The 27238-nt window shown below is 39.6% G+C and overlaps 4 protein-coding genes and 1 pseudogene across 7 annotated transcripts; 1 reads left to right on the forward strand and 4 right to left on the reverse strand.

Moving 5' to 3' along the window:
- Window positions 1–1884: 1884 nt before the first annotated feature.
- Window positions 1885–5837, forward strand: LOC114738071 (caffeoylshikimate esterase-like). Of its 4 annotated transcripts, XM_028926086.1 has the most exons (7): window positions 1885–2304; window positions 2396–2486; window positions 2576–2608; window positions 4529–4675; window positions 4758–4888; window positions 4972–5109; window positions 5227–5837. In XM_028926086.1, the coding sequence occupies exons 1-7, from the start codon at window positions 2278–2280 to the stop codon at window positions 5731–5733; spliced, it is 1074 nt and encodes a 357-aa protein (XP_028781919.1). In that variant the 5' UTR covers window positions 1885–2277; the 3' UTR covers window positions 5734–5837. The 4 variants fall into 4 exon arrangements, with proteins under 4 accessions (XP_028781919.1, XP_028781921.1, XP_028781920.1 ...); XM_028926088.1 differs by lacking the exon at window positions 1885–2304 and having other exon boundaries at window positions 2434–2486; window positions 4745–4888; XM_028926087.1 differs by lacking the exons at window positions 1885–2304; window positions 2396–2486; window positions 2576–2608 and adding an exon at window positions 3633–4023.
- A 125-nt stretch (window positions 5838–5962) lies between these two features.
- LOC114738069 (UDP-glucuronic acid decarboxylase 4-like) lies at window positions 5963–9336 on the reverse strand (annotated as a pseudogene).
- A 2851-nt stretch (window positions 9337–12187) lies between these two features.
- Window positions 12188–14221, reverse strand: LOC114738075 (pectinesterase inhibitor 6-like). The gene has a single exon (XM_028926092.1). It carries the CDS (start codon window positions 13076–13078, stop codon window positions 12479–12481), a length of 600 nt encoding a protein of 199 aa, XP_028781925.1. The 5' UTR covers window positions 13079–14221; the 3' UTR covers window positions 12188–12478.
- A 923-nt stretch (window positions 14222–15144) lies between these two features.
- LOC114738050 (uncharacterized) lies at window positions 15145–18831 on the reverse strand. Its single transcript, XM_028926061.1, has 2 exons — window positions 17893–18831; window positions 15145–15471 (listed from the first exon to the last, which is right to left on the reverse strand). The coding sequence occupies exons 1-2, from the start codon at window positions 18635–18637 to the stop codon at window positions 15365–15367; spliced, it is 852 nt and encodes a 283-aa protein (XP_028781894.1). The 5' UTR covers window positions 18638–18831; the 3' UTR covers window positions 15145–15364.
- Window positions 18832–19673: 842 nt separating this feature from the next.
- Window positions 19674–27014, reverse strand: LOC114738055 (DExH-box ATP-dependent RNA helicase DExH8-like). The gene is made up of 14 exons (XM_028926065.1): window positions 26807–27014; window positions 26083–26260; window positions 25402–25575; window positions 24790–24937; window positions 23828–24139; window positions 23132–23278; window positions 22877–23057; window positions 22263–22540; window positions 22039–22152; window positions 21661–21814; window positions 21268–21536; window positions 20971–21165; window positions 20368–20895; window positions 19674–20221 (listed from the first exon to the last, which is right to left on the reverse strand). The coding sequence occupies exons 1-14, from the start codon at window positions 26955–26957 to the stop codon at window positions 20000–20002; spliced, it is 3051 nt and encodes a 1016-aa protein (XP_028781898.1). The 5' UTR covers window positions 26958–27014; the 3' UTR covers window positions 19674–19999.
- Window positions 27015–27238: the final 224 nt, after the last annotated feature.

Genomic DNA, 27238 nt, shown 5'->3' on the forward strand with positions numbered 1-27238 from the left:
TCTTATCATATTAATATATGCATTAAAAAATTGGTATAGTATTTTTTAATTCTAATTAATATAATAATATATTTGAAATAATCAAATTAACAAATTTTATGTGCACTAAAAAATTGAAATTTTATTCTCTTTAGGCTATGCCTTTTGTCAGTTTTAAGATATATTTAATAAATAATATATTTATAAAAAATAATTAATTTTATATTATTATAATTTTTTATTTTTAATAATATATTTTAATTATAATAATTTATATTTTTTATTTTTACTTAGGATAATATATTTTTTATTTTAAATAAATATTATAATAGCATATTTTATGAGTGATTGTGGAATGTCAAAAAAATCATAAGAGTATAATGGTCCAAAAATTTACTCATCTCCAAAAACTCCTAAAATTTGGAAGGGAGCTAAAATGAGAGGAGGGAGGGAAACATTTTGGCTTCTCTCCCCTCCAAAATTTTTAACCAAATGAGAGAAGGGACTCATTTTCCCTTCCTCCCCTTCCCCTCCAACCAAACACACCCTCAAAAATGAGGAAAACGAGCTTGCCAGTTCCTTTTCTAATATTTTAAAAAAAAAATTTTGCCAACTAATATTTCAAATTATTAAATCCGAAGTTAAGTTTTTGACATAAAATAAGGTTCACTTAAATTAATTACAAAGTAATAACTTCTTTTTATTAAAATTAAAATTTACCCAAAAAAAAACTGGCTTGTGAAGTATAGATTGGGTTAAAAAAAGTCCGCCTTTACTCTTTTTTCAGAAACCCAACACATACCACCACCTCCAAATGTTTAGATACAGAGGCCCTAGACCGATCCGATGGGCTTTCCTCGTTTAAGATTATACAGTACCCATTGTTCTGGGCTAAAATAACTGTTATGAGGCGTCCCAGTTAGTCTCCCAAAATAATTGAGAAACCTTTGCTGGCCCAACCACAAGGTACGTATAAACCAAGGCCACTCAAACTCCTATAGTTGATGACCCAAGCCCACCAAAAAAAAACCAGAGTAAGGATCTGTTGGATCAACACAGGATTGCCACCCATTATTACCCATTTATTGCAAAAAATACTCGTGCCCCAGACCCGCTATCTCACTGCCGGCGACGGCGACGCCTCTTCACCACTACTACCGCGAACATCCTCCTCACTTCCTCGTCCTTTCTTCCTAAATTAAACCCTCTTCTATCACATCCTAACCCGACTTCCCCTTGGGTTTCGATCATATACCGTTAGCATCCTAAAATGGCCCACCGCAAAATCTCAACTGAAGCAAGATCCTAACCCCACTTGAACCACAACTATAAGTCAGAACCTCAAAATCACACACCAAAAACGTACATTCCAAATCTAAAGAATGGTTACGCCATTCTACTTTTCAAGAAGCTCAATTGACGACAGTCACGGAGGAGATGAGGCTCGGATCCAGAGGGATTGCGTGCTGCAGAGAAGCTTGAAGGAGGAGAGGAGGCGAAACGGCGACGGTCACGGAGGAGACAAGGCTGCCACTGAACCGTTCCATATCATCTTCTCTTGATGCTGGAAGAGACGATGAGGGAGGAAAGAATTTTTCTTTCTACGGAATAGCTTTTCTTTTTTTTTTAATCGTCAGGGATATTTTTATCCTTTCACTTTTCTAATGTATTTGAAAAGAATAAAATATCCTAATCTTCCTAATTTTTTCACATTAACTGTACAAACTTCCGTTCTCCTTTTAGATGTTGAAACCTGAAACCATAAATGCAATTCTCTCTTAAAACTGTTAATTGCACACGTCTCCGGCTATGTTTATGATTCCATTTTTATCCATTCAATTATTAATTTATCATTAAATAACATTTTGAATTGAAATGTACTAAATTGACATTACCTTTTTCCTTTTATTAATATTATCTGATCCTCAGTATCAAAAAAAATATTTTTCAAGAAAAATAAAGTCCCCACTTGCGTGAGGATACGCGGAATGGGCGGTTCTGTTCACACCCACCGCTTTGTTTACTTATTTATCAATTGGTTGCCTTTTTCCCTTTCTCTGTTTTTCTTGCAACTGCCGTTGCGGCATACTATTCATTCATAATCCCACTATAAATATCTTACGGTTTCATTGACCCTCACGTTTCTAGCCATCTCTTTGCCATATACCTCTCTCTCTCTCTCTCTCTCTCTCTCTCTCTTCTCTTCCTCCTTCCTATAACCACGGCCCAACTTTAATTTGCGACTCAAAGTTGTCGTTTATATTTTGCTTCTTCTCCTCGCCCTCATCCCATTCCGTCATGGATTTAGAGTATGAATATCAAGAAGTAAATCTCTCCCTCATAATCTTCTTCTTCTTCTTCTTCTTCGTCTTGTGTGTGTTCATCCAGAATGATTAACATATGAGTTATACGTTAGGGATACAGAAGGAACTCCAGGGGAGTGCGGCTCTTCACCTGCGCTTGGTTGCCGCTTTCGTCTCCCAAGGCTCTTGTTTTCCTCTGCCACGGTACCCTCCCCCCTCCTTCTCTCTTAAAGCCTCAAGTGGGTGCCACTGTATATATATTTAACTTAATTTACATTACTTAATGATCGCAGGGTATGGTATGGAATGCAGTCGCTCCATGCGAGGTAATAAATTTCCTTCCTTCCTCTTTTTCATACTCTTAATTCTTGAACAGCAATGATCACCCCATGGATCCTCCCACACCCACTTCCAACCGTTTGAATGGGGGACGCGTCTCCTTCACTGCAAAATTTTAACGACTTTCTTACTTGCCGTGTCCACTAAACACTAAAAAAAAAAATAATAATAATGCGCTCATGGGGAAAAAAAACCGAGTATCAGTTTTTTTATTGAGGATTATGCAATCCCTGAATTATTCAACGACCAAGAGGATAGGATATGAGTAGAACTCTGGAAGATAGTGGTGAAATAGGATACGGGAGCAAGTCATTCCTACAGAAAGAAAATTGGAAGGGAAGATAAAGAGCGTAGAATGGAAAATTACAAGGCTGCACCTACCCCTTCTAGGCTTGAAATTGATTAGATTTCCACATACAGATGTTAGTTCACCTATATCTACGTGGACCCATCCCCTTGCTAAATCTGTTGACCGGTTCTTGCTGCTCTTTTTAGTGTATCTCTCGCTTGCTTTTCTCCGAATTAACTCTCAGATTTCCCAAAGTTTGGTTAGATCGAATCCCGTCTATAAAAGGCGTTGACAACTCACGCTTGTATGATCCACACGCACACATATATACAAGCATACCACCTCTTTTCCAGCAGCAAAAGGATACCAGGTTTGATATTGATGGCGCGTAACAGGCCCTGCTTTTAGTACCTATCCACCAATCCAACATTTATTGTTTTAAGGTACTCGGGGCCCTGTACCACAATAAAATAATGATATCCTACGTCACGTCTTTATTCATTTAAACAGATGAAAAAATTAGTTAAATATAAAATGAATGTTATTTTTCTTAAAACACACTTATTAATCATATGTATTAATTAAAATTATATTTAATGAAACATTTAATGTGTGCAATTATTATAAAGACACAGATAAAAGGCAGTGAATTTATGATCAAATTAAATATCAAACTAACTTTTAACTCTTATATTAAGGATAAGATACAGCAACAAATCAATAGAAATAAAGACGTTTAAATACTACAGTTGAAATGTTGGTTCAATTCATTTTAAAAGTTGGAGGTTCGAAGTGATGATATGAGGCCATATTTGGTACGCCTGCATAGCTGGAGAAGGATAAGAAGGCGATGTTAGGTCCTGATATTTTGGAATCTGGGTTTCCTAGATGAATAGTTATGTGTGTGGAGGGAATTCCTCAAATCAAATATTAGCGGAAATAAAAAGAACAAGAAGAAAACATGCAAGGGGGAGAAAGAAAGCGTGCCGCTCTGCATAGGTTCAAATGGCCTGATATTGATGCGTGGGGGAGAAGGTAAAGATTTGGCAGCATCCGAGTCTTCCACCGACGTCACCTCAACCCAACCCACACCCTTCCCAATTATCAGAGTGGGTACGGGCCCTTCTCCCCTTCTTCCACGTCATTCCATCATATCTTTTCCATGACAGCGCCTCTCAATTATTTTCCTTTCCCACTTCGGATTTTATTTTATCTCTTTGCATACAGAAAATTGCCAGTTTGGAACATTGTGAAATAAGAAGAGCACTCTAAATATCATATAATTAAAAACGTAGGGGAAAAAAAAACTAATGTAATTTATCGTGATCGATCACGAAACATGAGATGGCGATTATTTTGGCGTTCGCTTTCATCATTCTTGTAAGGATAACGATTGGCTTCTCTGCGATTCTCAACCCTCAAGGCACCCATGGTGCCCTGCACAATACCTATCTTCTGTCAATTTTTTGGTGGCAAGCAACACGGCATGAGATCAACTTATCTCTGAAAAAATGTGTGCAGTGCACAGTAGAAATGAATTGACCCAGTTTATGTGTCTATATTTGTGGACTGTAAACATAAATGCTCTGCCATGACTGATGATTGGGTGCACATGTAGAATGTGGAGTGAGGCTAGCGAGCGCTGGGTATGGCGTGTTTGGAATGGATTACGAAGGACATGGACGTTCTGAAGGTTCCCGCTGTTACATCAGAAGGTTTGACAACCTTGTTAACGATTGCTATGACTTTTTCAAGTCTCTTACCGGTACGCATTCCATATCCATTCCTTTCCCATGCTCATCAGCACTTGGTCCCCTGCCTCATATCAATTCAGTTTGGCATTTCAGAGCTCAAAGATTATGAAGCAAAGGGCAGGTTCTTGTATGGAGAGTCCATGGGAGGGGCCGTGGCCTTGCTCCTGCATAAAAAGGACCCCCACTTCTGGGACGGCGCCGTTCTCGTCGCCCCCATGTGCAAGGTACGTACGTATTCATATTCGTCTCTTGCAGACATTCATTCGAATGCGGTAGATCGCAATGGAATGATCCCGCTGCTTCGCAGATATCAGAGAAGGTGAAGCCACACCCCGTGGTTATAAGCATTTTGACGACAGTGGAAGATGTCATACCGGCATGGAAGATTGTGCCCACCAAAGATGTCATTAATTCAGCCTTTAAAGACCCTGCCAAACGAGAAACGGTGAGCATTAACCTCTCCCTCTGTTTCCTTTTAATAGCAAGGAACGAAATATTCGTTTCAAAAATCCCAACATTTGAGCAATGATTGATGAGTCGAGCGAGTGTATTGCGCCTGTAGATAAGGAGAAACAAGTTGATATATCAGGACAAGCCAAGGCTGAAAACAGCACTAGAAATGCTACGAACCAGCATGAATCTGGAAGAGAGCCTGCACGAGGTGACTCTGCCATTCTTTGTGTTGCATGGAGAGGCGGACACGGTGACGGATCCGGAAGTGAGCAGGGCATTGTACGAGCGAGCCAGCAGTGAAGACAAGACCATCAAACTGTACCCAGAGATGTGGCATGGCTTGACATCTGGCGAGCCCGACGAAAACATCCACACCGTGTTCTCCGACATCATAGATTGGCTCGACAAGCGAGCCGGTGATGCCGTTCAAAATCGCACTACTCTTCCTCCAATTGAACACAGCCAGACCATTGACTATGGGGTCGAGAAAGTCACGACAGCTGCTTCGCAATTGCCAGGCAATGAAACGCAGCAGCGTTTACGGAAAACACGAGCGTGTCCTAGCTATTTTTGTGGGTTGAAAGGACGGCGTTTGCAACATCACTCCGCAATGTAGAATTATTGTATCGACCCTGTAATTTTATTTGCTTTCAAACTTTTGGAGTTGGACGCCACTGATTTTAATTATATATACGCGCCTTCTGGAGCAAGAGTTGCCCCCGAACCTTCCAATGAGCTATGGGACTCGGGTAGATAAATGATAATAACGATAACGGAAGAGGGCAATAATCTCATTAAAAAACTAAAAAAAAAAAAGGAAAATAAGATAAATGGATACCCGAGGCTCAGAGGCAACTAATCTTTATTTACGGGGAGGGTAATAACATAATAATAATAATTAAAAAAAATTGAGAATGAATAACGAACAGACGACTAAGAAAGCATTAGAGCCCAAATGATGCTGAGGCAGTAACTAACATAAGTGTTTGGCAAGATGGGAAAAAAAGGATCAAAGTGAAAAGGTGCGCGATGAATTAATAATGAAATTAAGCGGGGGTGGTTGTTGAAGCGTCCTTGTGGTCACCAAAAATCCGCTGGCGGAAGTCAGCAACCATAAGAGGGAGGCCGGTGCGTAGGTCACCTTGGGTTCCCACCTAACAGCTCCTTGGCCCTGCTGATATCAGGCTTCCTCTTGTGGGGGTCGTCCTCCGTGTTGGGCCTGTACTCTATTTTAGCATCCCGGTCGATTGTTTCCTGGACTACCTACACAAGTATCGCCCACACACTTCAATGCTTCCTCGTTCCCTATCGTCAATGCCCCTGCTCCGAGCCTTTTTACCCAAAAAGGAAAAAAAAAAAAACAGTTTTACCTTGGCAAGCTCAAGCATGGTGAATTCACCGGGATTTCCAAGATTGAAAGGTCCACGTGTTCTCCTTCCATGAGGCGTATCAGACCTTCCACCTGCACCCACGCACCCATCATATTTTTTAATCATCAATTCAGAAGCCTCCCTATGGTACCGTCGCCAATTACACTCATACCGGCGCAATGACATAAGAATTACCATAACATTTGATTTTTCATGATTTTTCACTCTATATGCGCGACTACAAGTGTTCATCCTCCACTTCATCAATCTAGGCGTCATGAAGCATGGTCCTGGAGCCATTGAACGGACGGCATTTAAGAAGAAACCTTGGCAAATACAAAAGAGACGGGTCATGAAATCTCTGTTACGTAAGCAGAAGACGCGCGCATGGGGGGAAAAAGATACAAATCAAGGGTTTTAAGTTTACACAAAAGACAAGGAAAAGGTGTGTGGGCTCACCAAATCAGAAACATATTGGAAACTCCTTGTCTGCTTCCCGTCCCCGTATACAGTCAAAGGCTCCTTTCTTAGTGCTTGCATCAACGCCATCAATTCACAAATGAAGCCCACACCACAACTCACTTCTCCATTCCACTCCATGGTATGTAATCTATTCATTCCGTTCTAAATATAAGATTTATTTTGTAACATAAATAAGTCTTATACTATAAAATGAGTCCTATATTTAGAGCCGGAGAAGTATTTATTTATTATCTTATATATATTTTGGGTAGTTGTGGTGGCCGGGACGGGGAAGATTAGGAACCGACCTGAGCAACGAAGTTACTGACAACGCGACCATCATCTAAGCACATTCGGGGACCATAGGTGTTAAAGATTCTGGCAATTCTTACCTGCATAAACAAGAAATGGAATTGCCTATCTCAGACTGAATATTGTCAGTATAGCAACAGGTAAGTAAGATTTTGCTCTTTTGAGGCCCAAAAAAAAAAGAAAAAGGGTCCATGAAGATGACCTCAACGCCGGCTCCTCGGTGGTAATCCATGGTCAAAGTCTCGGCCGTACGCTTTCCCTCGTCGTAGCAGCTTCGGACACCTATTACAAACAGACAAGCAGAATCCGCTTTGTCAGGTGACCAAGGACCAAAATGCCCCCTCCTAAACCATCATCACCATACGTGCCCTTCATTCATTATCATTCCCCATTTCAATTTGAATTTACTATGCGTCGCTCCATCGTTTTGTAGTCTACTAAATCACGGGTTCCTCGTTTCCCTTCCCATATAATCTACGTCCGCTTGCCATATCCCATGAATCTAGCCGATGGAAAAAAGTGTTCTCTACTACTTTTATGCAGCTACCAAAATCTCGACGCCCATCGTCACAATTTCAAAATTACCGGCAAAGATGAAGAGTATTAATCTCATAACCAGTAACACCCTATTGATCTAAAGTTCTAAACAAATAAACGAGATACGTCCTAGTCCGGCCACCGACAAATACTGTGATGAAAGTAGCGGGAGAAACAGAGAAAGAAATGGTACCCACCAATGGGATTGACGTTGCCCCAGTAGGTCTCCTTCTGAGGGTGTTGCAGAGGATCACCGTAAACCTCACTCGTACTGGTTAGCAAAAACCTTGCGCCTACTCTTTTGGCCAGTCCCAGCATGTTCAACGTTCCCACCACATTGGTCTTGTGAACACAACCATCAAGGACAACCCAAAAACCCCCCGGGGGGGGGGGGACAATCCAAAGCATTGAAATTGCAGAAACAAAAGAAGAAAGTGCGGGAAGACGAGAGGGAGAATTCCAAAAGGATATAATTGTCTTGACAGGGTTGAACTTGTAATGGACAGGGGATGCGGGGCAAGCCAGATGATAGATCTGATCCACCTCCAGCAAGAGAGGCTCGACAACGTCGTGGCGGATGAGCTCGAATCTGGGGTTCCCAAAGTGGTGCATCACGTTCTCTTTCCTCCCAGTAAAGAAATTATCCACCACGATGACGCTATCGCCTCGGGCAATGAGGCGATCCACGAGGTGTGACCCGACGAAGCCCGCCCCACCCGTCACCACGCTCCGAAGCCCCTTCCTCTTAATACCCAGCGGAATTTTCCCGCCGCAATGAACGGGGGCGCCGTAGGCAAGCGAGGGATCGATGACGGGGTTTTGGAGCCAGTGATGGGATTCATGACGAGAAGAAGAGATGGCAAGTGGTTGATATTGAAAAGTGGAGGAGGAGGGCGAGAGGGTGAAGAAGAAGGTGGCGAGAGCGACGCCGAGGAGGAGGAAAAGGAGGCGTTTTTGGCAAGTGAGGGTGACAGAGAGCCATGCTTTTTGTGTCTTGGGAGAGTGAGAGTGGTCACCGTCGTCCCTTCTCGGCCTCATTGCTCTCGCGTCTAGCCTTCTGATTCAGTCAGTCTCCGCCTTGGTACTTAAAAGGCAACAGTAAATTAGTAATACTTCAACGAGATACCATTCGATTTTGAAGTCAAGTTTCAAAAACAAAAAAAAAGAACACGAGGAAACTCCAATTGTTTTGCCGGAAGTTGGGGTGGCGGGACACAGGGTGTACGAGATGAGTTTTCAAATAGTTGACGGGGGTGTGGCCGGCCCCAAATCTGCCCGTCCACCCGGCCCCATATGAGTATCATCATTCATCACCCATTATAAAATCAATTATTGCGTTTCAGTAGTTATTTACAGATTTCCTGTTGGCCGTAAGGCTCGTCATCAGGCTTTTGATCAGGACAAACATCCAGTCGTCTTTGTTCGACCTGATATACATTCAAGGTAACAAGCATATTAATTCAACCCATTTCTAACAACGTAATTATACATCAATTAGTTCCATTTTTCTCGTCACCATCAATTTCTTCATCCAAATGCCACATTACGAGTTACGACTCACAACAACATTTTTTATTTTTTTTAATCTGTGATGTTATATGCCTCGTCCGTCAATGTAAACGTTGAATTTCGGATCCCATATAAATATAGGATATATATATATGATTTAATTTAAATTTGTTTAAATTATAATCATACATGTAGATTCAATCAGTGTCTCATTTCTTCGTTTGATCTTACAAGTACATGATAGAGATTCAGTGCTATTTAAAAAGTATTTAAATAGAATCAAAGTAATAATTTTAAAAATAAAAACTTATCTTGATTTGTGAAAAAATATTTTTACTTTTTTTAATACCAAACACCCTTTTAAATTCAAACCACACGTACGTTATCTTATTGATTGAAGTAATAGAGAGATAACAATAAATTTTATTGATGTGATAGAATCTAAGAATATTTTGTATTCTCAAAAATATCATTCGCCCTGGTTCGTACGTGTACCACAGTATCGGGGGCTCTCTTTATGTTTTCTGGTTATCTGTTGCTCTCCTTTCTCTCTCTTGTTGCGTGTCCACTGTCCACCCTTAGCCTGAGGGCGCCGGCTACAATAAATTATGTGGAGCTTAAATCATGTCTGGTTCAACGGAATGGGGAAAAAACAGAAGAGGGAAAAATAAATTTTAATATTTAATTTAATATTTTGTTTGTTTTAAAAGATGAGATTGGAAATTATGAAAAGCAAGAAATCACCATCTCTTTTTCAATGAGAATTATACTGCTGAAAATATTTTGATAGGTATTTGTGCTAGTTAGGCATTTTTTAGAAAGTTTGTGTTTCCACTTTCAATTTAATCATGTAAATCCTATTACTTATATATTACCTAACTTTGTATAGTTTACTTTGCAATGAGAATTATCCATTGCATTTTAAAAAAAAAAAAGAAAGAAAGAAAGAGAGGGTGGTGGGTAAAAATCTCCTCTTCCCTCCAATTCCTGCAAACCCCCCAACCAAACAAGGGTGGGGAGAGGCTCTAAAGTCAAAAACTTTGGAATTTTGAAGCGAAATCCCCAACTTAATTGTACCTTACCCCCCCCCCCTTTCCTTCTCGTTTTACCAAATAATCTAGTTCTATGTGATGACCGATGAATAATGTCTATACTTCTTTATGCGACAATGAGGGGAATATCTTGAGTTCGAGATGTTTTAATTAACATTCAGTCATTTGCACAGTGGTAACTTTAATTGTCTATAATTGATTTAATGTGGATATAGGCTCGTCCTTTGAAATAGTCTATAAATAACTTCTCAATTATGATTTACAGTAAGTATGTGAGAAAAGTTTTGTCTCCGTTTACATAAAACATGTCTATATATGATTTCTAATGACGTGCCAAATAGAACAATATTTATTGAGAAAAAGTGCACTGCGATTTTATTTTATTTTTGGATCACACTCACAGTACATGTATCTATTCTTGTACATTCTTGGTTAACTATGTATATGTCAGGTATTACCATACACCCATTTTGAATTAAATTAACTAACTGCAAGGATTAGATGCAGGGAGACATGCAAGATGCATCTATTCGACTCAAGAATATACAAGAAAGCCATGGTTTCAGACGATTAAGTTGGGTTCGATTAGTGATGAAGTTAATTAGCAAAACTTGACAGCTAAGATGGAGAACAAAGTTGGTTTCCTAAATGCTAAGAGACTGAGTTGATTTACCAGAGCGACCTCGCCAATGGTGTGATTTATGCTTCTCACTCCTCAGAAAGAAAAAGCCACGTCACAATTAAATTTCTAACTGGAGCTGCAACTAATTACTGGACAAACCAAACGCGTGTGTGTGTTTGGGTGCCGACACCCACATCATGTCACTTAGGTAACAAGATTTGGGTAATTAAACAGGTACTCCAAGACAGTGGTGGCGTGTGATGTGTGCCAATCATGTGCGTTTCTGCCCCATTTCTAAACCAATGTTAACAGATGCACTGGTTGGAGCGGTACAACTCAGCTTGCTTCAATCAATTATTCATTTGTTGATTCAAGTAATCATTAAATTCAACACAAAACACCACTGGGTTCTAGGAAGCTTCTAAATCCAGTGATAACATCCAGTTTTGGGATCCTCAGTGCCTTATTTCCTGTTATTTTCCGCTCTGGTTTGGTCGGCGGAGGCTCCAATGTGCATAGGATCCTACATAATTGAATGTTGGAAGGAACTTATCAAGTTAAAGTTACTCATTTTGGAAGCATCATTCATATTTACTACGCACATATAAGACGATACATGTATGCCACGCAACAAAAGAGGCACTGTATGTATATACTCCGTATCATTCACTTCAAAAGCAGCAGCCAAAATGGGATGCTCTGGTCATACCACGTTTTTCACTAATGCCAGCCTGTAATGTGCGTGGCAGTAGCAATCATCCTCGATTTATTAAGCTTAATTGCAACTGAACACTTCGTTTGTGTTTTCATAGCACGGGACTCTTTCCCTCCTTAAACGAACTGTATTTGCAAAATCAAGTGGGTACAGGGTTCTGGCGACATTGGGCCGATGGATCCAGCCCAAACCCGTTTTACAAAGGCCCATCTGCAGAGCCACCCAGGCGACGTGCGGTTTCAACCCCCAATCCCATATTTTGACTTCTGTTTTCTGAATAATAACACCATAGTTTTTGAAATAAATATATATATATATATATATATATATATGGGTATTGTTGACGGAAACAATGAGCTGAGTACTGAATAGTGAAACAGTTAGAAGTGTCGCCAGCTAACTTAGGTGTTACGTAACTCCGTATAAAGATGTCTCTTTTCCTGAACCATTCAATCAAAGTTAATTACCGGCCAAAAAAAAATCAATCACAGTTAATAAACCAACGGCTCTCAATTTCCATGGTCAATTAGATATGATCGGTAAAAAAGCCCATAAGACAAACAACGTTGGAAGACAGGTTCTCAGGATTATACAACACCACCCGATAGGAAGCGGTGTCCACGGTTCTAGAGTGGTAACTGCCAAACAGACTATGCAGAGGCATCTGGTGATGTAGGCCTCGGCCTTCTTTATTTCTTCTCAGGGGACAGCGTCATTTCCTAGACGATTTAAAAAGCAAAAGTATAAAAAAATCAAACTAACAGTTCACTACACTTGCTATATCATGGATCGGCGATGCTGCCCAGGCCTGTGGTGGCGAGTTTGTTGACAAGTGCGAGAGCGTTACTGGTTATATAAGAGACATTCAGAACCTGATTCTGCAGCAATTTAATTTGCCCCTCCTTTTGGCCTTCGAACCCATCAAGGCAAGTATCTTCGTCAGTGAGAGCTGCACTTATCCATGTATTGAGATCATCCATCTGGTCACTAAACGTGCTTCTGCTTAGCCTTCTGAGCACACCAAGGGATCTGTGAAGCTCATCAAGCGCATCTGCGAAGGTCTCGATGCAATCCGAAAGAGCGGCTCTGCTTCTTCCTCTCAGACGACGGTATCTCTTCAACTTGGCAAGATGTGCCTGAACATTCTTAACCTCGGTTATTGTCACCGACACTCCTGCTCGGGCCCACTTGCTCGGGCTCCCTCTGGCCGTGTTGGAAAATGATGCTAAAGAGTGGATGCACAGGTCTGGGTACATAGTCACCGAGCATGCGTCTCTGACATAATTGCCCCCTTTTGCAGAAACCAAATGGCCTGTATTTGTCAGGAAAGAAGGAAACAAGAACACTAGCAGAAGGAAAACTAGACATGGGAGTGTGGTCATTTTATAATGAGAAAAGTTGAAAGATAATGAAACAAGAGGTGTTTGTTGTGCTGCTAGTTTGGTATTCAGTTAACACAATGGAAGAGGTAGGAATGACCATATAGTTTGCAGCAGAAAAAAGTTTTCCAAGTGTGAAATCAGCTCAGAAGGTAGGCTCCTTAAATGCATCATCAGATCTCATGCTCGTTATGGTGAAAGGTCTTCAATAGAGGAAGGGGAAGAGGGGGTTAGTTGAATAGGCAAGAGAGTAGTGAATGCATTTAAGAAAAGGATTAGGGATGGTGGACATGAGATGGGTAGTAAGTCCAAATTAGGAACATGTGAATGAAAGGTGGGTCTCTCATTAATGCCTGTGATGCTCATCTCCAGACTTGTCGGTTCAAGCAATGAAACCCAAAATATAATTGGCATTCAACATTCATAGCTATCCGTTTCATTGAACAGCCGACAGAAACCCTTCCCCGATATCAGAAGCCATATTTTAGTTGATTAATTGCTAGCATAAGTACACATTTTCTGTTTTGTAAGCGTGGCTTCTCAATTCTAATGTAAGAAGTTCTTTTATGTCTTTTGTTTCTTCCACTAGACCCTAAGTAGAAATTATGCAGAAAGATCATCCACAAAACGTCGACTTAACAAAGAAGGGGAAGACACCAGATCGCCAATCGTTATCCTCAACGTGAAATCTCTATCTCTGTTCAAGTAAAAAGTGGAGATGAAAAGGAGATGATCACGCGAACAAAAACAAGACGATCAGGTGACTGAATGAGACGTTGAACCGATAAGCAACGTAAATCTCATGTGGGGTTTCAATACATGAAGTGTCTGTCTTCTAGTTTCTGCACGTAAAAATGAGAACAATTAGTTAGAAAATGACGAAAAGGAAATGATTATGAAGCTGACTAAAATACCCACAAATGAGAGGCTTCGATTCGCGGGGACAGAACATCATACAAGTGATCAGGAGGTTTGGCTTATGCCACAAAGAATTGGCCGGCTGCTGCTAATACGGCTCATTATTGAGATGGTAATTCAGTTGCATTTGTCCTGGATCATTAATTCTGAGCCCTGTCTCACAATAATTTCATTCATATATTGAAAGAGAACCCTATTTTAATTTATCAGTTTCAGTATTAACATGTTTAAAGGGACAATTTATAAAGTTATTATTATTATTTTTTTTTTTGGCTACAATCATGTTTTAAATAGCATATGACTACTGTTGTCAAAGTTGGGAATGGGACCGAGAGAGCAGACAAGGTGGGATGTTCGATTGAAGCCACAGAACATTGCCTCCCCCCCCCCCCTTTTTTTGCCAATCCCGGAACATCGTCTTTATTGCAGTAAAAAAAATTATTTATTAACTTGTATATTTAATTTGCGATTTTGCGTAGAATCTTAGGTTGATAAATGCAAAGACTTCCAGAAGTCAAGAAAACATGGAGAAAGGGATCGTACAAAATAAATATGAATGCTAAAAAATTCCATGTAAAAAAATCCCTTCTTTACTGTGTCAGTCAAAGAAAAAATATGCTGGTAAAAAAAATCAAGGAAAAATATTAAAAAAGATAAAATCATATCAAATATTTATAAAATCAAAATTAATAAACATAATAATTAATATCGGTGGTGCTACTTAATTCTTAACTCCTAAGTAACATATAGGCATGTCATGATCAATTTTTTGAGTAGAGGGACATATATTATGATTTATTTCACATTGTTCAGATTGTTTTATCACGTTAGTTGTTACAGTATGTTTCCCTTTTATTCATCTTAGACGTTTCGTTGAACAGTATTAACTGGTGGGTCAATATATTAAATTCATTTCAAGGTGCAAATGAAATTACTAAACAAAAAATTATGCCTCAGCTGTCAGGCCAAACTTCCAAAGAACAAGTATGGTTTTGCCCTCAGATCTTGAAAATTTCCCAAAACTCTGTGCGCCAACATTTAATTAACCTTATTATCAATTAAGCGACATGTGATACCCAGCCGTCTGCAGGATTAATTATCAGGCGCGCTTTCAGGCGAAAACATTTGATGAATCTTTCAAGGCAATCACACAACAAAAGAAAAATCATCAATATTGATAAATAATTTAAAATTAATATCAATATGTGATTATGGTTAACAGTCAACTAGTCAAGGCTTAGTTTCCTTGTCAAAAGGAATCAAGTAGATCTCACAATTTAGCAAAGCCGTATCAGGCTCACAGATCCACCTGCTCAACTTGCTGACATGCTCGGTACCTTGTTTTGGCCAAATATGAGCGTATCACGGAATTTACTTCAATGCATCCACCATTCTACAATCTTGCTTCCTACGTCGGCATCTATGATGGGACTTGTGATCTAGTAGGTTGTTCTCCCCCACCATTTCCATTCTCGAACCTACAGGTGGTGCAATGGATGCAAAGTTAGTCTCCATATCACAACTTACTTATTTGAACTGAAAAATGGAGTGAAAAGCTGATACCATAAAAGCAGTCAATAAACTCCAAAATCTTATAATTCTTCAGCTGCTTTGTGAGTATTTATTTCTATTTGCGTACCCCAAGCAGTGAAATTAATTATAAAGGAAATCATACAAGAACCCAAATATGACACTCGACCTGTAATATTTTCAAATATGCGCAACTACTACTGATTACATTTCAAATCATTAAGCGATTAACAGAATAACAACTCCCCATTAGATGCAAATAATGAAACCAATCTCAGATGAACCTTATCCCTCCTATGAAGACTACACTAATCTCCCACTGTCTTAGTGCTTAAATTAAACTGAAGCATTATCTTCATAATAGTTAATTTCTTTGCTTCCCAACAAAGTTATTATCAGCACTGCATTGTCATTATTCAACACAATCGACTTCCCTCATTCCTAAGCCAGATAAAAAAGATTTTCACTTCAAATTCATCATACAATTTTAGACTGGAACATCCATAGAAAGCTATTTCTTAACAATTTCAGCCGCTAGATTGCTTGCGTCCAACTCCCACCAAATCACCGTGCTGTTGTATTCCAATCTAATATTCACTCACATGGTCATTTTATTTTCGGGACTTTATACTTGTAACAGGCATCCCATCCCATCAACCTTTTTGCAGGAGACATCAGGCCCAAGGGCCAAAACCTGAAACCCACCCTCCCCAAAAAAAAAAAGCAAAAAAAAAAGGAAAAATTGCATGGCTAGGACGAAGGATCCCACAAGAATCTTTCAGAACAAGGATTCCTATGAAAGGTGGAACCTTTGTGAATATGGTAAGGCACGATAAACCATCCCACACTTTGCCCACAACTCAATTACATTTCCATGGAATATGCTAGATAATCACTTGCCAATCCTTTCTCAACAAGATACCGATGCAAGAACGACCGAGTTAGGGGGTGTGCATAGAGGATGATCAGACGGATAATTCACCAGATTTTGAGCATCTGTTTCTGCCTCCATGTATCTGTATCGGACACCAAGCAAGCGTCAAGCCTTCCAAGAGTTCCCACTCCTCAGCTTTGAGTATTGTGCAGCTCCCTATGTTCCTATAATACCGCATTATCCATTCCCCCATGGTTGTTATGAATTACTCCACCACGGTTTGAGGCCTTGCCATTAGACTTCATGGAGCCATCACGGTCACAGTTAAGCTTCGCTCTTCCCTTGCATGATTTTCTCCAATTCAAATTTCAACTCAAACACTTAATAGCTGAATCAGGGATCTTGCATAATCCCCTTTCCACTAGTGACTTATAATATGGAGCTATTTATTCATGGAAAGGAGAGAGATATGAAGAGAACAAATCTCCTTGTCTCAATCCTTGGGCTAAAAGAATTCTATTTCAGCTCCTTTCCGTAGCAATGATGTAATCGTTATGCAATGCATAAATAACAAGTGAGGGTTGTCCTCAATATCAGCTTCTTTCAAAATATTATTCACAAAACCCCACTTAACTCTATCACATGCTTTTCTAAACTCAATTTTGATTGTGCAATAGCCCCCCTTTTCCTCGACATTCCCATTTTGCATGACTCATTTCCCAACTCACATTGATATTATCCTGCCCAATAACATAGCTAGTTTGGTAGGCAAGATGGAAGAGTTCATTAACAGTAGCAATAGCCCTTGTGCTACATTGCACAAAATTGGCCATATTGAGAGGTATGGTCAGGTTGGTCCCTTTCATATCAATGCCAAGAGGGTTTTTCAAACCTAAATTTTGCTACTACATTTTCATCTCAGATTTTTAACTCTTCAAGTGGTGCATCTTTAATTTAACTAGCTCCAGCAACGAAGACTGGAAATACCCACTGAATTACTAAGAATTATCACACATGAATAGTCAGAAGGTTCATCAAAATTTAGAAACCTAGGATGATTTTTTTTTTGGGGGGGGGAGGGGGGGGTTAACCTTCGTGCAAGGAAACATCTTCCCGATACCGTATCAATAAGTAATAATGGATAAACTCAAAGTGCTAATGATTCATAATTTTTCCAGTAACCGAGCCTAAAAGAAGGTTGCGTTAGCGATTCCCCAGGCCCAGGCTACATGGCTATATGCAACATATCCCACTAAGACGATAAACAAACTCACTTTAACTCATTCCGGCCACTAACCTCTAGAAATACCATGCAAACAAAGCAACAAGCTCATGATTATACCACATCACTAGACCAGTTTTTGATCACAGAGGAGCAAAGAGTGAGCACAAAGGTATACATTTTCGAAAATGAAGCTCATGCACGAAAAGAAACCTCACAACAGAGTAAAGGGACTCAAGAAGCAAAATCCAAAAGAAAAGAGAATAAATATACCTTCAAATTGATCCCCCCAAAATAATAATCGCGTTTCGTCCTCCTCCTCTTCAAGCTCGTCTCCATAACCAAACTCTGCATCCCCCCGATAACCGGGTTCACTTCCATAACCAGACTCATTTCCGTTAGCATCAGAACACCCAGTTACACCGATGCCCAATCCCAAATTCTCCTTCTCTCCGCTACCACCTTCCCTGTCTCTATCCTTCCGCGAATTTTTCGCTTCACTCACATCCGATGACCAATTCGCATCACCATTTCCAAATAGCTCCCCGCTCGAATCTGTACCCATCGCCACCGGAAAATCAGAGCATGTCCCATATGCTGCCGAAGCCCCAACTGAGCAGCATCTACGGGTCCCGCTGCGATCGCTGCTCCGACCCGAAACAGACCTGGACCCCCGGCGCCGCCTCTTGCGAGCGATTAAGCGGTAGCTACCGCTCCTGTAGTGACCAGCTGCAATCGGCTTATAATCGTCAATCAAGCTCAGCTTAGACAAATCAATAGCATCCACAGAGAAGGACGAGGTGGTGCGGTCGGAGAGGCAGGGGCGCTTGGTATGGATGCCATTAGAGGAGGAGTAATATGGTTTAGGGTTAGCATTAATGTGGGAATCAGAGTCTAGGATTTTGGTAGGAGTAGTTTGGCATTGAAAAGGCCTCCAACTATGGAGCTGCAACATACAGGAATCGATGGAGTGCCGCGAATCAAGAGGCTTGCGCGATTGCGAGGTGGGTTTAATCATTACAATTAGGATTGAGGTTAATCTCACTTCTGATGGAGTTCTGCAGATACAAAGATATCGGGATGTAGAGACTGTACACAGCGCTGGAGTTTCTTTCGCAGGCGAGATCAATCTTAATGAGGTAGACCCGTTACTCCTTCTTGACTTCTTGTTGGGGCTCTCAGGAAATGAAGACACGGGAGCGATATTTCAGTATTTCACAGCGCACAAAAAGATTCTGGAGAAGCGCAACCTGGGAGTGTAGGCCCACATGCCTCTCCATCTCAGACCGGACGCTAGTCCCCGCCTCAACTCCTCCCAATGGCGTGAGCAGCTGTATCGTTTATTAAAGTTTTATTTTTAGGTTACAACGTCATTATTAATGTTACAGAATTAATTTTTACCTTATACTCTACTAATTTTAAATAAAAAATATTAAAATTATATGAATAAAATAAAATATGAACAACTCCAATTTAGTTTAAACAGTTTAAATTTGAAATAAACATCCTTAACTTGATTACTTATGACTGTATCGTTTTTATTTGTTTTAAAGCACTCGGACCCTTTTTTTTAAATATTCTTACAAATTTTTACGGAAAATACAGAGATATTAATTAAAATAATACTCCTCCGGTCCTTATTATAAGACCCAATTTGACTTTTTATTTGGTCCTAATTATAAGACCCAATCTATTTTCTCTCTTATATTTATGCATTTTTTTCCAAGATAATCTTCTAATAATGATAGTTTTAGCCAATATACTAATTAGCAAGGATATTTTAGGAATGACAACACTTATTTATTATAAATAACTAACTTAACTTACTTCCTTAATCTCCTCAAATAAGTCAATTGGGTCTTATAATTAGGACCGGAGGAGTATTATTTAGGCGCTGAATCTGAGAGACGTTGGTTTGCAGAATGCTTTTAAAATTTAAATACATTTCTGGATAGGCTTTGTCATCGTCTGAAATAATTCTCATCCAAGACTTTCTTTTAACAACGTCACAAACCAGAAATATTAAGCACATAGTTTTTTTTTTTTTGGGGAAACATTAAACTTTCAATATTCACTGTGACGAAATATTTACATCAACAAAAGAAATTATGTTGTAACAAAAAAAAAAAAGGAAATTATGGATCATATATCAAATTCTACATACATACGAGGGAGCGCATGCATATATGCACTCGTGTAGGTGCGTAGGCGTGCTTGGGTGTCATAAAGCAGAGTAATGCTAAAACGTTAAATAGCAAAACAATTTGAGTATTCACTGAAGTTTTATCCTTGGTCATAAAGATCTTCAAAGTAAATATAAAAAGCCATATCCACAAATGACCTGCCAAGCCTTAGTCTCGCTCTCACACACAGCTCGTGCCTAATTTTTCTGAATTTCCTTCAGATGCTCCCTAAGAGTAGCTATACAAACACCAAAGCGAGGGTCCCTGGGACGGTGCAGAACAAAAACATATGAGACGGGCCTTGATGTCACTATTGGCTTCCTATTGGCAACGGTGTCATGTACTGCTCCAAAGCTGCCTTCGTCAAAAGCAAATGATTCTGTAAGGAAGAAAAAACAGCCTCTCCCCAACTTTTCTACCTGCAACAACGAGCATTCTGTTAGATGTTTACTGGCTGTTCCTATCCCAGTCATCAAAGAGATATTTTGCATCATTAACCCTTGTTTTATAACCCGTTTGGACGGTAACGGAGAGAAGAATTACTATATAAGGCCCAGGCAATCACCTGAAGCCGGGAAAATCTGAGGTTGTTCATGGTTATGATAACCTGCACATCGTGCAATTCGTCAGCCAAAATTCGAACAGCCAGATACTCAAAGAAGTTCTGTAAGAGATGCTTCTGTCCATCCAAATCTTCACCGAGTCCATCAAAACAGGGAAACCATAGCACACATCCAATTTCCTTCCAGGGGATAGGATTTTGCCCTTCTTTGGCAATAATTGTCTCGTATGGATGACATAGACCCCATAAAATTCTGACTCCTGACAATGATGGTTCACATATGGTCATTTCCGACAAACATGATGAAGAAATTATTTTCGATGGATCATAGAAGCTAGCAAGATGAAAGGTGAAATGTAAATCGGTGTCATCCAGTATAAGAATGGATCCGTTAGAAGATGCCCGAAACAAGTCAAGAAGCGATGCAGCATTCACGCCATTATTTTCTGGCAGGCAGTAGTATGGCCTGAATGATAGCGCTGAATCACCCGCATCATGTGAAAATTTACAAGCCTCTCCATTCCTGCACCCCTGCAATATATAACAATCAGAATCGTACAAATACACAGATGTCACCATTAAGTCAGAATCATCCGCATTAAATACCTGCAACGAAAAGAAGAATTTGCACTGGGGCCTCTTAGCTTGTAATGAGTGGGAAAAGAAACAACTACTGCCTCTGCTGCATGACCCATTAATGAAAAATACACAAAGAGGAGCCTGCCCATTTACACTATAATGATCGATATCCACATTTTCCAGTTGATGGCCAGAAGCATCCTCTGCATATTGAGCCCTGATCTGTTTGATACAGGAATATAAAATCCATAGTACCTCTTTATAGAAAAGGTAAGTCAATCATCACAACAGGGATTGTGTAAAAATAACTCCAAAGGATGATACCTCTTTGATAATAGTAGCAAACTTCTGTGCCACATCATTAATGTAGAAGTGATTTGAAGCAACATACGGTGCAGCAGTGCATTTCTGTGATTCGTTTGATGGTGAAAGGCCTTCTTCATTTGCAGCAACTACATCTGCATGCACATCTGGCTGATATTCAAGAAGGCACGTGTGTTTGAATTGATAAGGATCCGTAGAACTCGGTAGGGCATTAGATGTGCTCAAAAATTCAGGCCGAAACCGATGGACTGAACTTAGTATATCCTCATCTGTAAAAATTGATGGTAAAAAAATTTAAAGGACCAATTAAAAAAACAAAAGAACTTACTTTTTGATACCCAAAAAAATCCCAAAGAGTATGTATTTTGAGATAATAATAGCCTTGATACATACAAATTTCTGACACCTGTTGTAGCGATGACCGCAAAAGATAATGGGAAGAACACCATTCCTGTTCAAGCTCAGGCATTAGGTCATTCAGGAGTGTGGCCGGATTTACCTCATCATTCTTTGGAACTCGCATCAAATGGTTGACATTATATGCATCCTGCAAATGAGAGAAAAAGTTTACCATCAAATCCATATGAACTTTAAAGTTAAAGCATTATGACAGAAGCATAAAACTTGGCTGCTAGAAGCTGCTCTGGAGGGTGTGGCCCAGAAAGAGCCGTATGGAAATAGCCCTCTAAATCAGGGAAAATTATTTGCGCATGCTGAATTACTAATGCTAACATATTTGGAATTTATAAGCATAATCAACAGAGAATGTACCTTGAAAACATGCTGCCAAAACTGAAAAGCACAGAAGTTACCCAAGAATTCTCTCTCCTTTCGACCATTTAAGATGGTCTTTTCACCATAGAAGCATTCAATGTACTTGGCGAACTGATGAAATTAAAAATATTCAATCAGAGGATGAGTAAAGGCTGGTAGACATAGACAAGCAATCAGGTGCATTAAAAAATTATGAAGTTGATTCAACTGATAGATATTACCAAAGCTTCCTCTCCAAATGGATGAAGAATGGGTAGAGGTTGCATATCCATCATTATACCCAGCAAGATGCCTTCACGCAACATCCCTATTTCTCCAAACTTAAGCACTAGAACAGAAGCATCAAAAGACAATGGAAAACTAGCAATTAACCGTCCATAGAATGTAGGCTCATAACGGCCCCTAGGTGTCTTTCTCAGTGCATGCATCCGAACAAGCAAATCCAATGCATCTTCAACAACTTGAGGATCTGGGGAATCCAGAGCTTTTCGTAACAATACTGAAATGAAATCCATCAGTCAGGACAATTTGCTAGAGCCAAAGACTAAACAAGCTCATTATAATTACACTTTATTATCTCAATATTCACAAGCTCCTTCTCATTGCGAGGGAAAATTAAGAAACCCAATGCTATATCTCATATGCACCAGTCAACATTAGGTCAAATCAAAACTGGCTTTAGACACTGACAAATTGCAAGTGATGCTTCTTCTAAAGCAAGCGGATGTCAATCCAACAATACTGCCTCTTCAGGATAAATCATTACTGTGCATAATTGTGAAAAGAGATCAAATTTACACAATTTTCATTGGAAATCCGGGTCATATATACTTACCCTTGGGGTCATTTATAGCTTTAGACTCAGCACAGCAAATCAAAAGGACTTGAAGCCTCAAGGATAATTTCAGAATAGCAGGATGTTCATGATCTTCAAGCCCATTGAAAAAAGGCCCAGTAACCAACCTATAAACTTTGCCATCACAAGTTCGACCAGTTCTTCCCTTGCGCTGATCAGCCTACAAGATGCCATAAAATTAAGAATAATGAAATAATAAAACAAGTCACCGTAGAGCATTAAGATTATATTTACCTGAGACTTTGAAACCCAAACAAGCTCTGTAGCTTCCTTTTTCAGACACTTATTCCAATAGACTTGTAAGGATCGGCATGAGTCAATGACAAAAGCCACTTTAGGTATCGTCACGGATGATTCAGCAATGTTGGTGGCCAAAATTACCTAACCAAATAATCTTTTATCAGATAGCATCAAAAGCATAGATCATGAATATTTGTTTTACAAGATTACAAGAAAATCACTCAGTAAAAATTCCCTAGCTGCCAGAAATTATCAGGGCAGGATATCATTCAAACTACTTCTGACAATGTGAGTAGCTGTTTAAACATCCGCAAACTTGCTGAGACAAATGAGAAACCCCATTGTGGAAGAATTACATCAATAGAAATCAAGTAATCACCCGTTGCCTATAAATGTGTGTAAGCCAAATTACACAAGACAACTTATATTGGATCCTTTTGGGAAGTTGAACCAATGGTTATGACATATAGCTCATGATATAGAGTTTACCACCTGTATAGTATCCAACTTGCAAAATCTTAATTTCAATTACCATATAGAATTTATTATCTGTTTATATCAAGTCATGGTGCACTAATCAATAATAACTTCCACTACACAGTTAATAACACTAAGCTATGATGATATCCCTCTTAGTTTGAGAAAAAGCCTATGAACGACACCACGATTGGCTATATTAAAAACAAGTACCTTTCGATGAGATCTTGAAATCTTCATAGCCATTAGAGCTTGTTCAGTATCAATGCTACTATGTAAGATATGAACTTTGAAGGTTGACTTAAGAGGTTTCATTAGGCGATATTGCTGCTCCAGTGAATAGTATGTTGGAAGGAAAACCAGGATGCTTTTCTCAATATCTGGCTCATTCTCATGGATATGCAACACCAAATCATGAATAAGTTTGTGCAGTTCAGAGCCAATGTTAGCACTGGCCGTGGAAGGATCCGGACCAGGACGTATGGACTGCATCAATTCAGAGCTTACCCCAAGAGAGTTAGCTACCTGCAATAAAAATGTTAACACTATTGTCACAGATATCCTATTCATGAAACACGAGTCAGAAAGACAATGACCAAATGTGCATCAGCAGAGAGCAGCCACATCTTGCATAATGATTTAGGACAAGGAAAACCTTATTTTTCTTAACAAGCACATAGAATTAGGCAATTCCAATTACTTTTGTCGGAAATTTTTTATCTAGATATGGTCATCACTCTCCAGCTTCTTCTGAGAACAAGCCATAAGTATTCTAATTTCATTTGTGTTCTTATTCCTCCATTTAAACCTACTTCCACCTTAAGCTTCAGATGCCAAAAGTTTCAGGTGCTTAAAAGTTTTTCTCATTTAATATACCATTGATTATATACTCAGGCGTGATGCAGTTATAAGTAGAATGTCCATCATTGATGTAGTAACTCGGATTTTAGTAATGCAGGTAATTTTAGCAAAGAGGGCTGGGCTTTCACAAGCAGGATATAAGAAATCAAATGAATCCAGAAAGCTTAAAGTGTTCACTTTTTCGGTCCATAATTATTGCAACAATTCCCACAAACTTAAACCCATTATAACGGTCTACGTTAAATAAGATATGCCAAACGTAGATTACTCAATCTAGGAATGTGGTTCTATTCTAATGGAATCCACATGCTTGCCTGCTCAAGGTATGTGACACCGCACTGGAAAACAGTTCTCTGATTGGAGGTAGGGATTGCAAGAACTTCAACTCGGTCACCTCTACCAAGGTCCCTAAAGTACTCCTTGTATCTTGAAATATCTGCAGTTGCTGACATCAAAACAACGCTGAAAATTTTGAGGATATAATATATTAGATCCTTGTGCCAATTATTTTGAATTGAATGGGACATGAAAACGAGGGGAAAAAAATGCTTCTAATCAAGTCCAGGGAGGCAGTTTGGGTTGCTATCATTTTATCAAGTGCATTTGTAGACCAGACTGCCAATGAGAATCATGCGATTAGGTAGTAAAGATATCCATCAATGGGGTTTTTATCTGCAGGCTCAAAACATTGCCACTCCCTTCCCCCGCCTCATCTTTAAAGCCAATTCAGCCTTACAAATAAACCTCAAGGTCTCGAGACTTAACATTATTAAACACGGAACTGAATCTTAGACATGAAAATCAGCATAGTTCCTCTATGTTACTTAATGAGATTTGAGTCTTCAACACTGAATTATTGACTTCAAGTTAGTACTTAAAAAAAAAAAAAATGCCCACGGAACAAAACCGTTAAACTTAATGTTTACCTCAGATCTTTGTTTTTTAATAAAAACTGCTTCACACAGACGAGAACGAGATCAGACTCTACAGATCTTTCATGCACTTCATCGAGAATAATAGCCTTGTACTTTAGTGCAGTCAAACCCTTCTCTCGTAGTTCCTCTAGCAACACTCCGGCAGTTTTAAATACAATCTTTGACCTGAAGTAGTGCACATGGAAACACAGGCGCACAACGTTTAAATGCAACCAAAACAATAGAATTATAGGAATTTTCATTTAAATCTAAAATGTGTGTGTGTGTGTATGAGAACCGCATCTCTTCAACAAAGTGGTATGCCGGTGAACATGTGAGAGTTTTGTTACATCATATGAGTCAAAATATTTTTGCAAGAAGAAGCGTAAATGTCAGCATGATATATAGGTAATTAGATCGTTTTATACTTTCAAATGCATCAACAGAAATTACAACAACCGTATGGGTAATAAGACTATTGCCGCGTCCTTTTCGGACAAATATTGCCATCGACAAAATTAGAAAATCCTTTGTCATCGCGCCTAACAAAGTCTTGATTTCCAACAAATCATTTCAAGGCTTCGCAACCAGAAAAAGTACAAGCAAATGATTGAACGGCAATCACATTCAACAAAAAATTGAAAGCGTAAAACCCCGAAGGAAGCTGGTTTACTAACTATGCATGTGGATTACCTCTCTGATAAGTTCCTTGAATGTCCAATGTGATATCCAACTTCTTCTCCCAAGACACAATTACGAGCTTTTGCAACCATTTTAGCAACAGTGACAACTGCGAATCTCCTGGGCTGCGTACATAGGATGGGTGCCATGTTTTCTTCCAAAAGAAACTGCGGAACTTGTGAACTTTTCCCTAAGGAGGAAATAAAGTGGCAGTATCAACGACATGAAAAGGATATACAACTACTATTAAGTAGAATATATTCATTTTAATCGAAGGTCTTTTGAATCGGTACTTCTTGCTGAAACTAATCCCCGCAATTTCAACATGAAAATCGAAATATCAAATAAATTAAGACCTAGGTGTGCGCAAGAGGAACAAATGACCAAGATGCTTTCACTAGCGCGGAAGAATGCGACTTTGTTTTATCAGGAAGGACGATCGCACGGATAAAACGTCCAAGACGTGACATTAAAAAGCATACATGCATTGACAAACAAGAATGCTGCAAGAGGAGGAATGCAGGCATTATTTTTCCTTGACATGCTAATGTAGAAAACGAAGATAGCAGCTTCCCCTTTCATGTTCGACTCAACCAAAAACAAAAAGCATCCAAATGAAAATTAATCAGGTTGGCACCGAGAGTTTCTCCGATATAATGAACACAGTTAAACCGAAACGTAATGGAGCAAGAGAAAACTAAATGCCTCGCGCAAGTGAACTCGCGTAAAAACATACCGCAGCCAGTCTCCCCAACGATGAGGGTGACGCGATTTTCCTGAATCTTCTCGACAATCTTCGTTCTGAGGGACATTATGGGAAGAGAGGAGAACGGGGAAGAGTAAGAAGAACCGCAAGAAGATGTTGGAGACGACGGAGATGACGCCATTGTAGAAAGGTCTCGCCTTCACACGACGGAAGCTTTATGGGTGGTGCGGAGCAGAAAGAAAAGGTGGGAATGTTTGCTTTCTTTTCCGAGAATGGCCAATAGCTCTACGGTTGTTAAAGACGAGGGGAATGAAGCAGAGGCTCCCGCGCGTCAGGACTAAGGAGTAGAGACCGCCATTTCACTGCATGAGCAATAATAGGAAAAGATCGAGTGTAGATGAGCTCAGGAGTGCTGCGACTAGATTGACCACGGTCAAAAGTATTAAAATTGATGTTGACCGT

This window comes from Neltuma alba, unplaced genomic scaffold (genome assembly GCF_004799145.2).
Source record: "Neltuma alba isolate B1F8T4 unplaced genomic scaffold, ASM479914v2 tig00013522_pilon, whole genome shotgun sequence".
NCBI lineage: Eukaryota > Viridiplantae > Streptophyta > Magnoliopsida > Fabales > Fabaceae > Neltuma > Neltuma alba.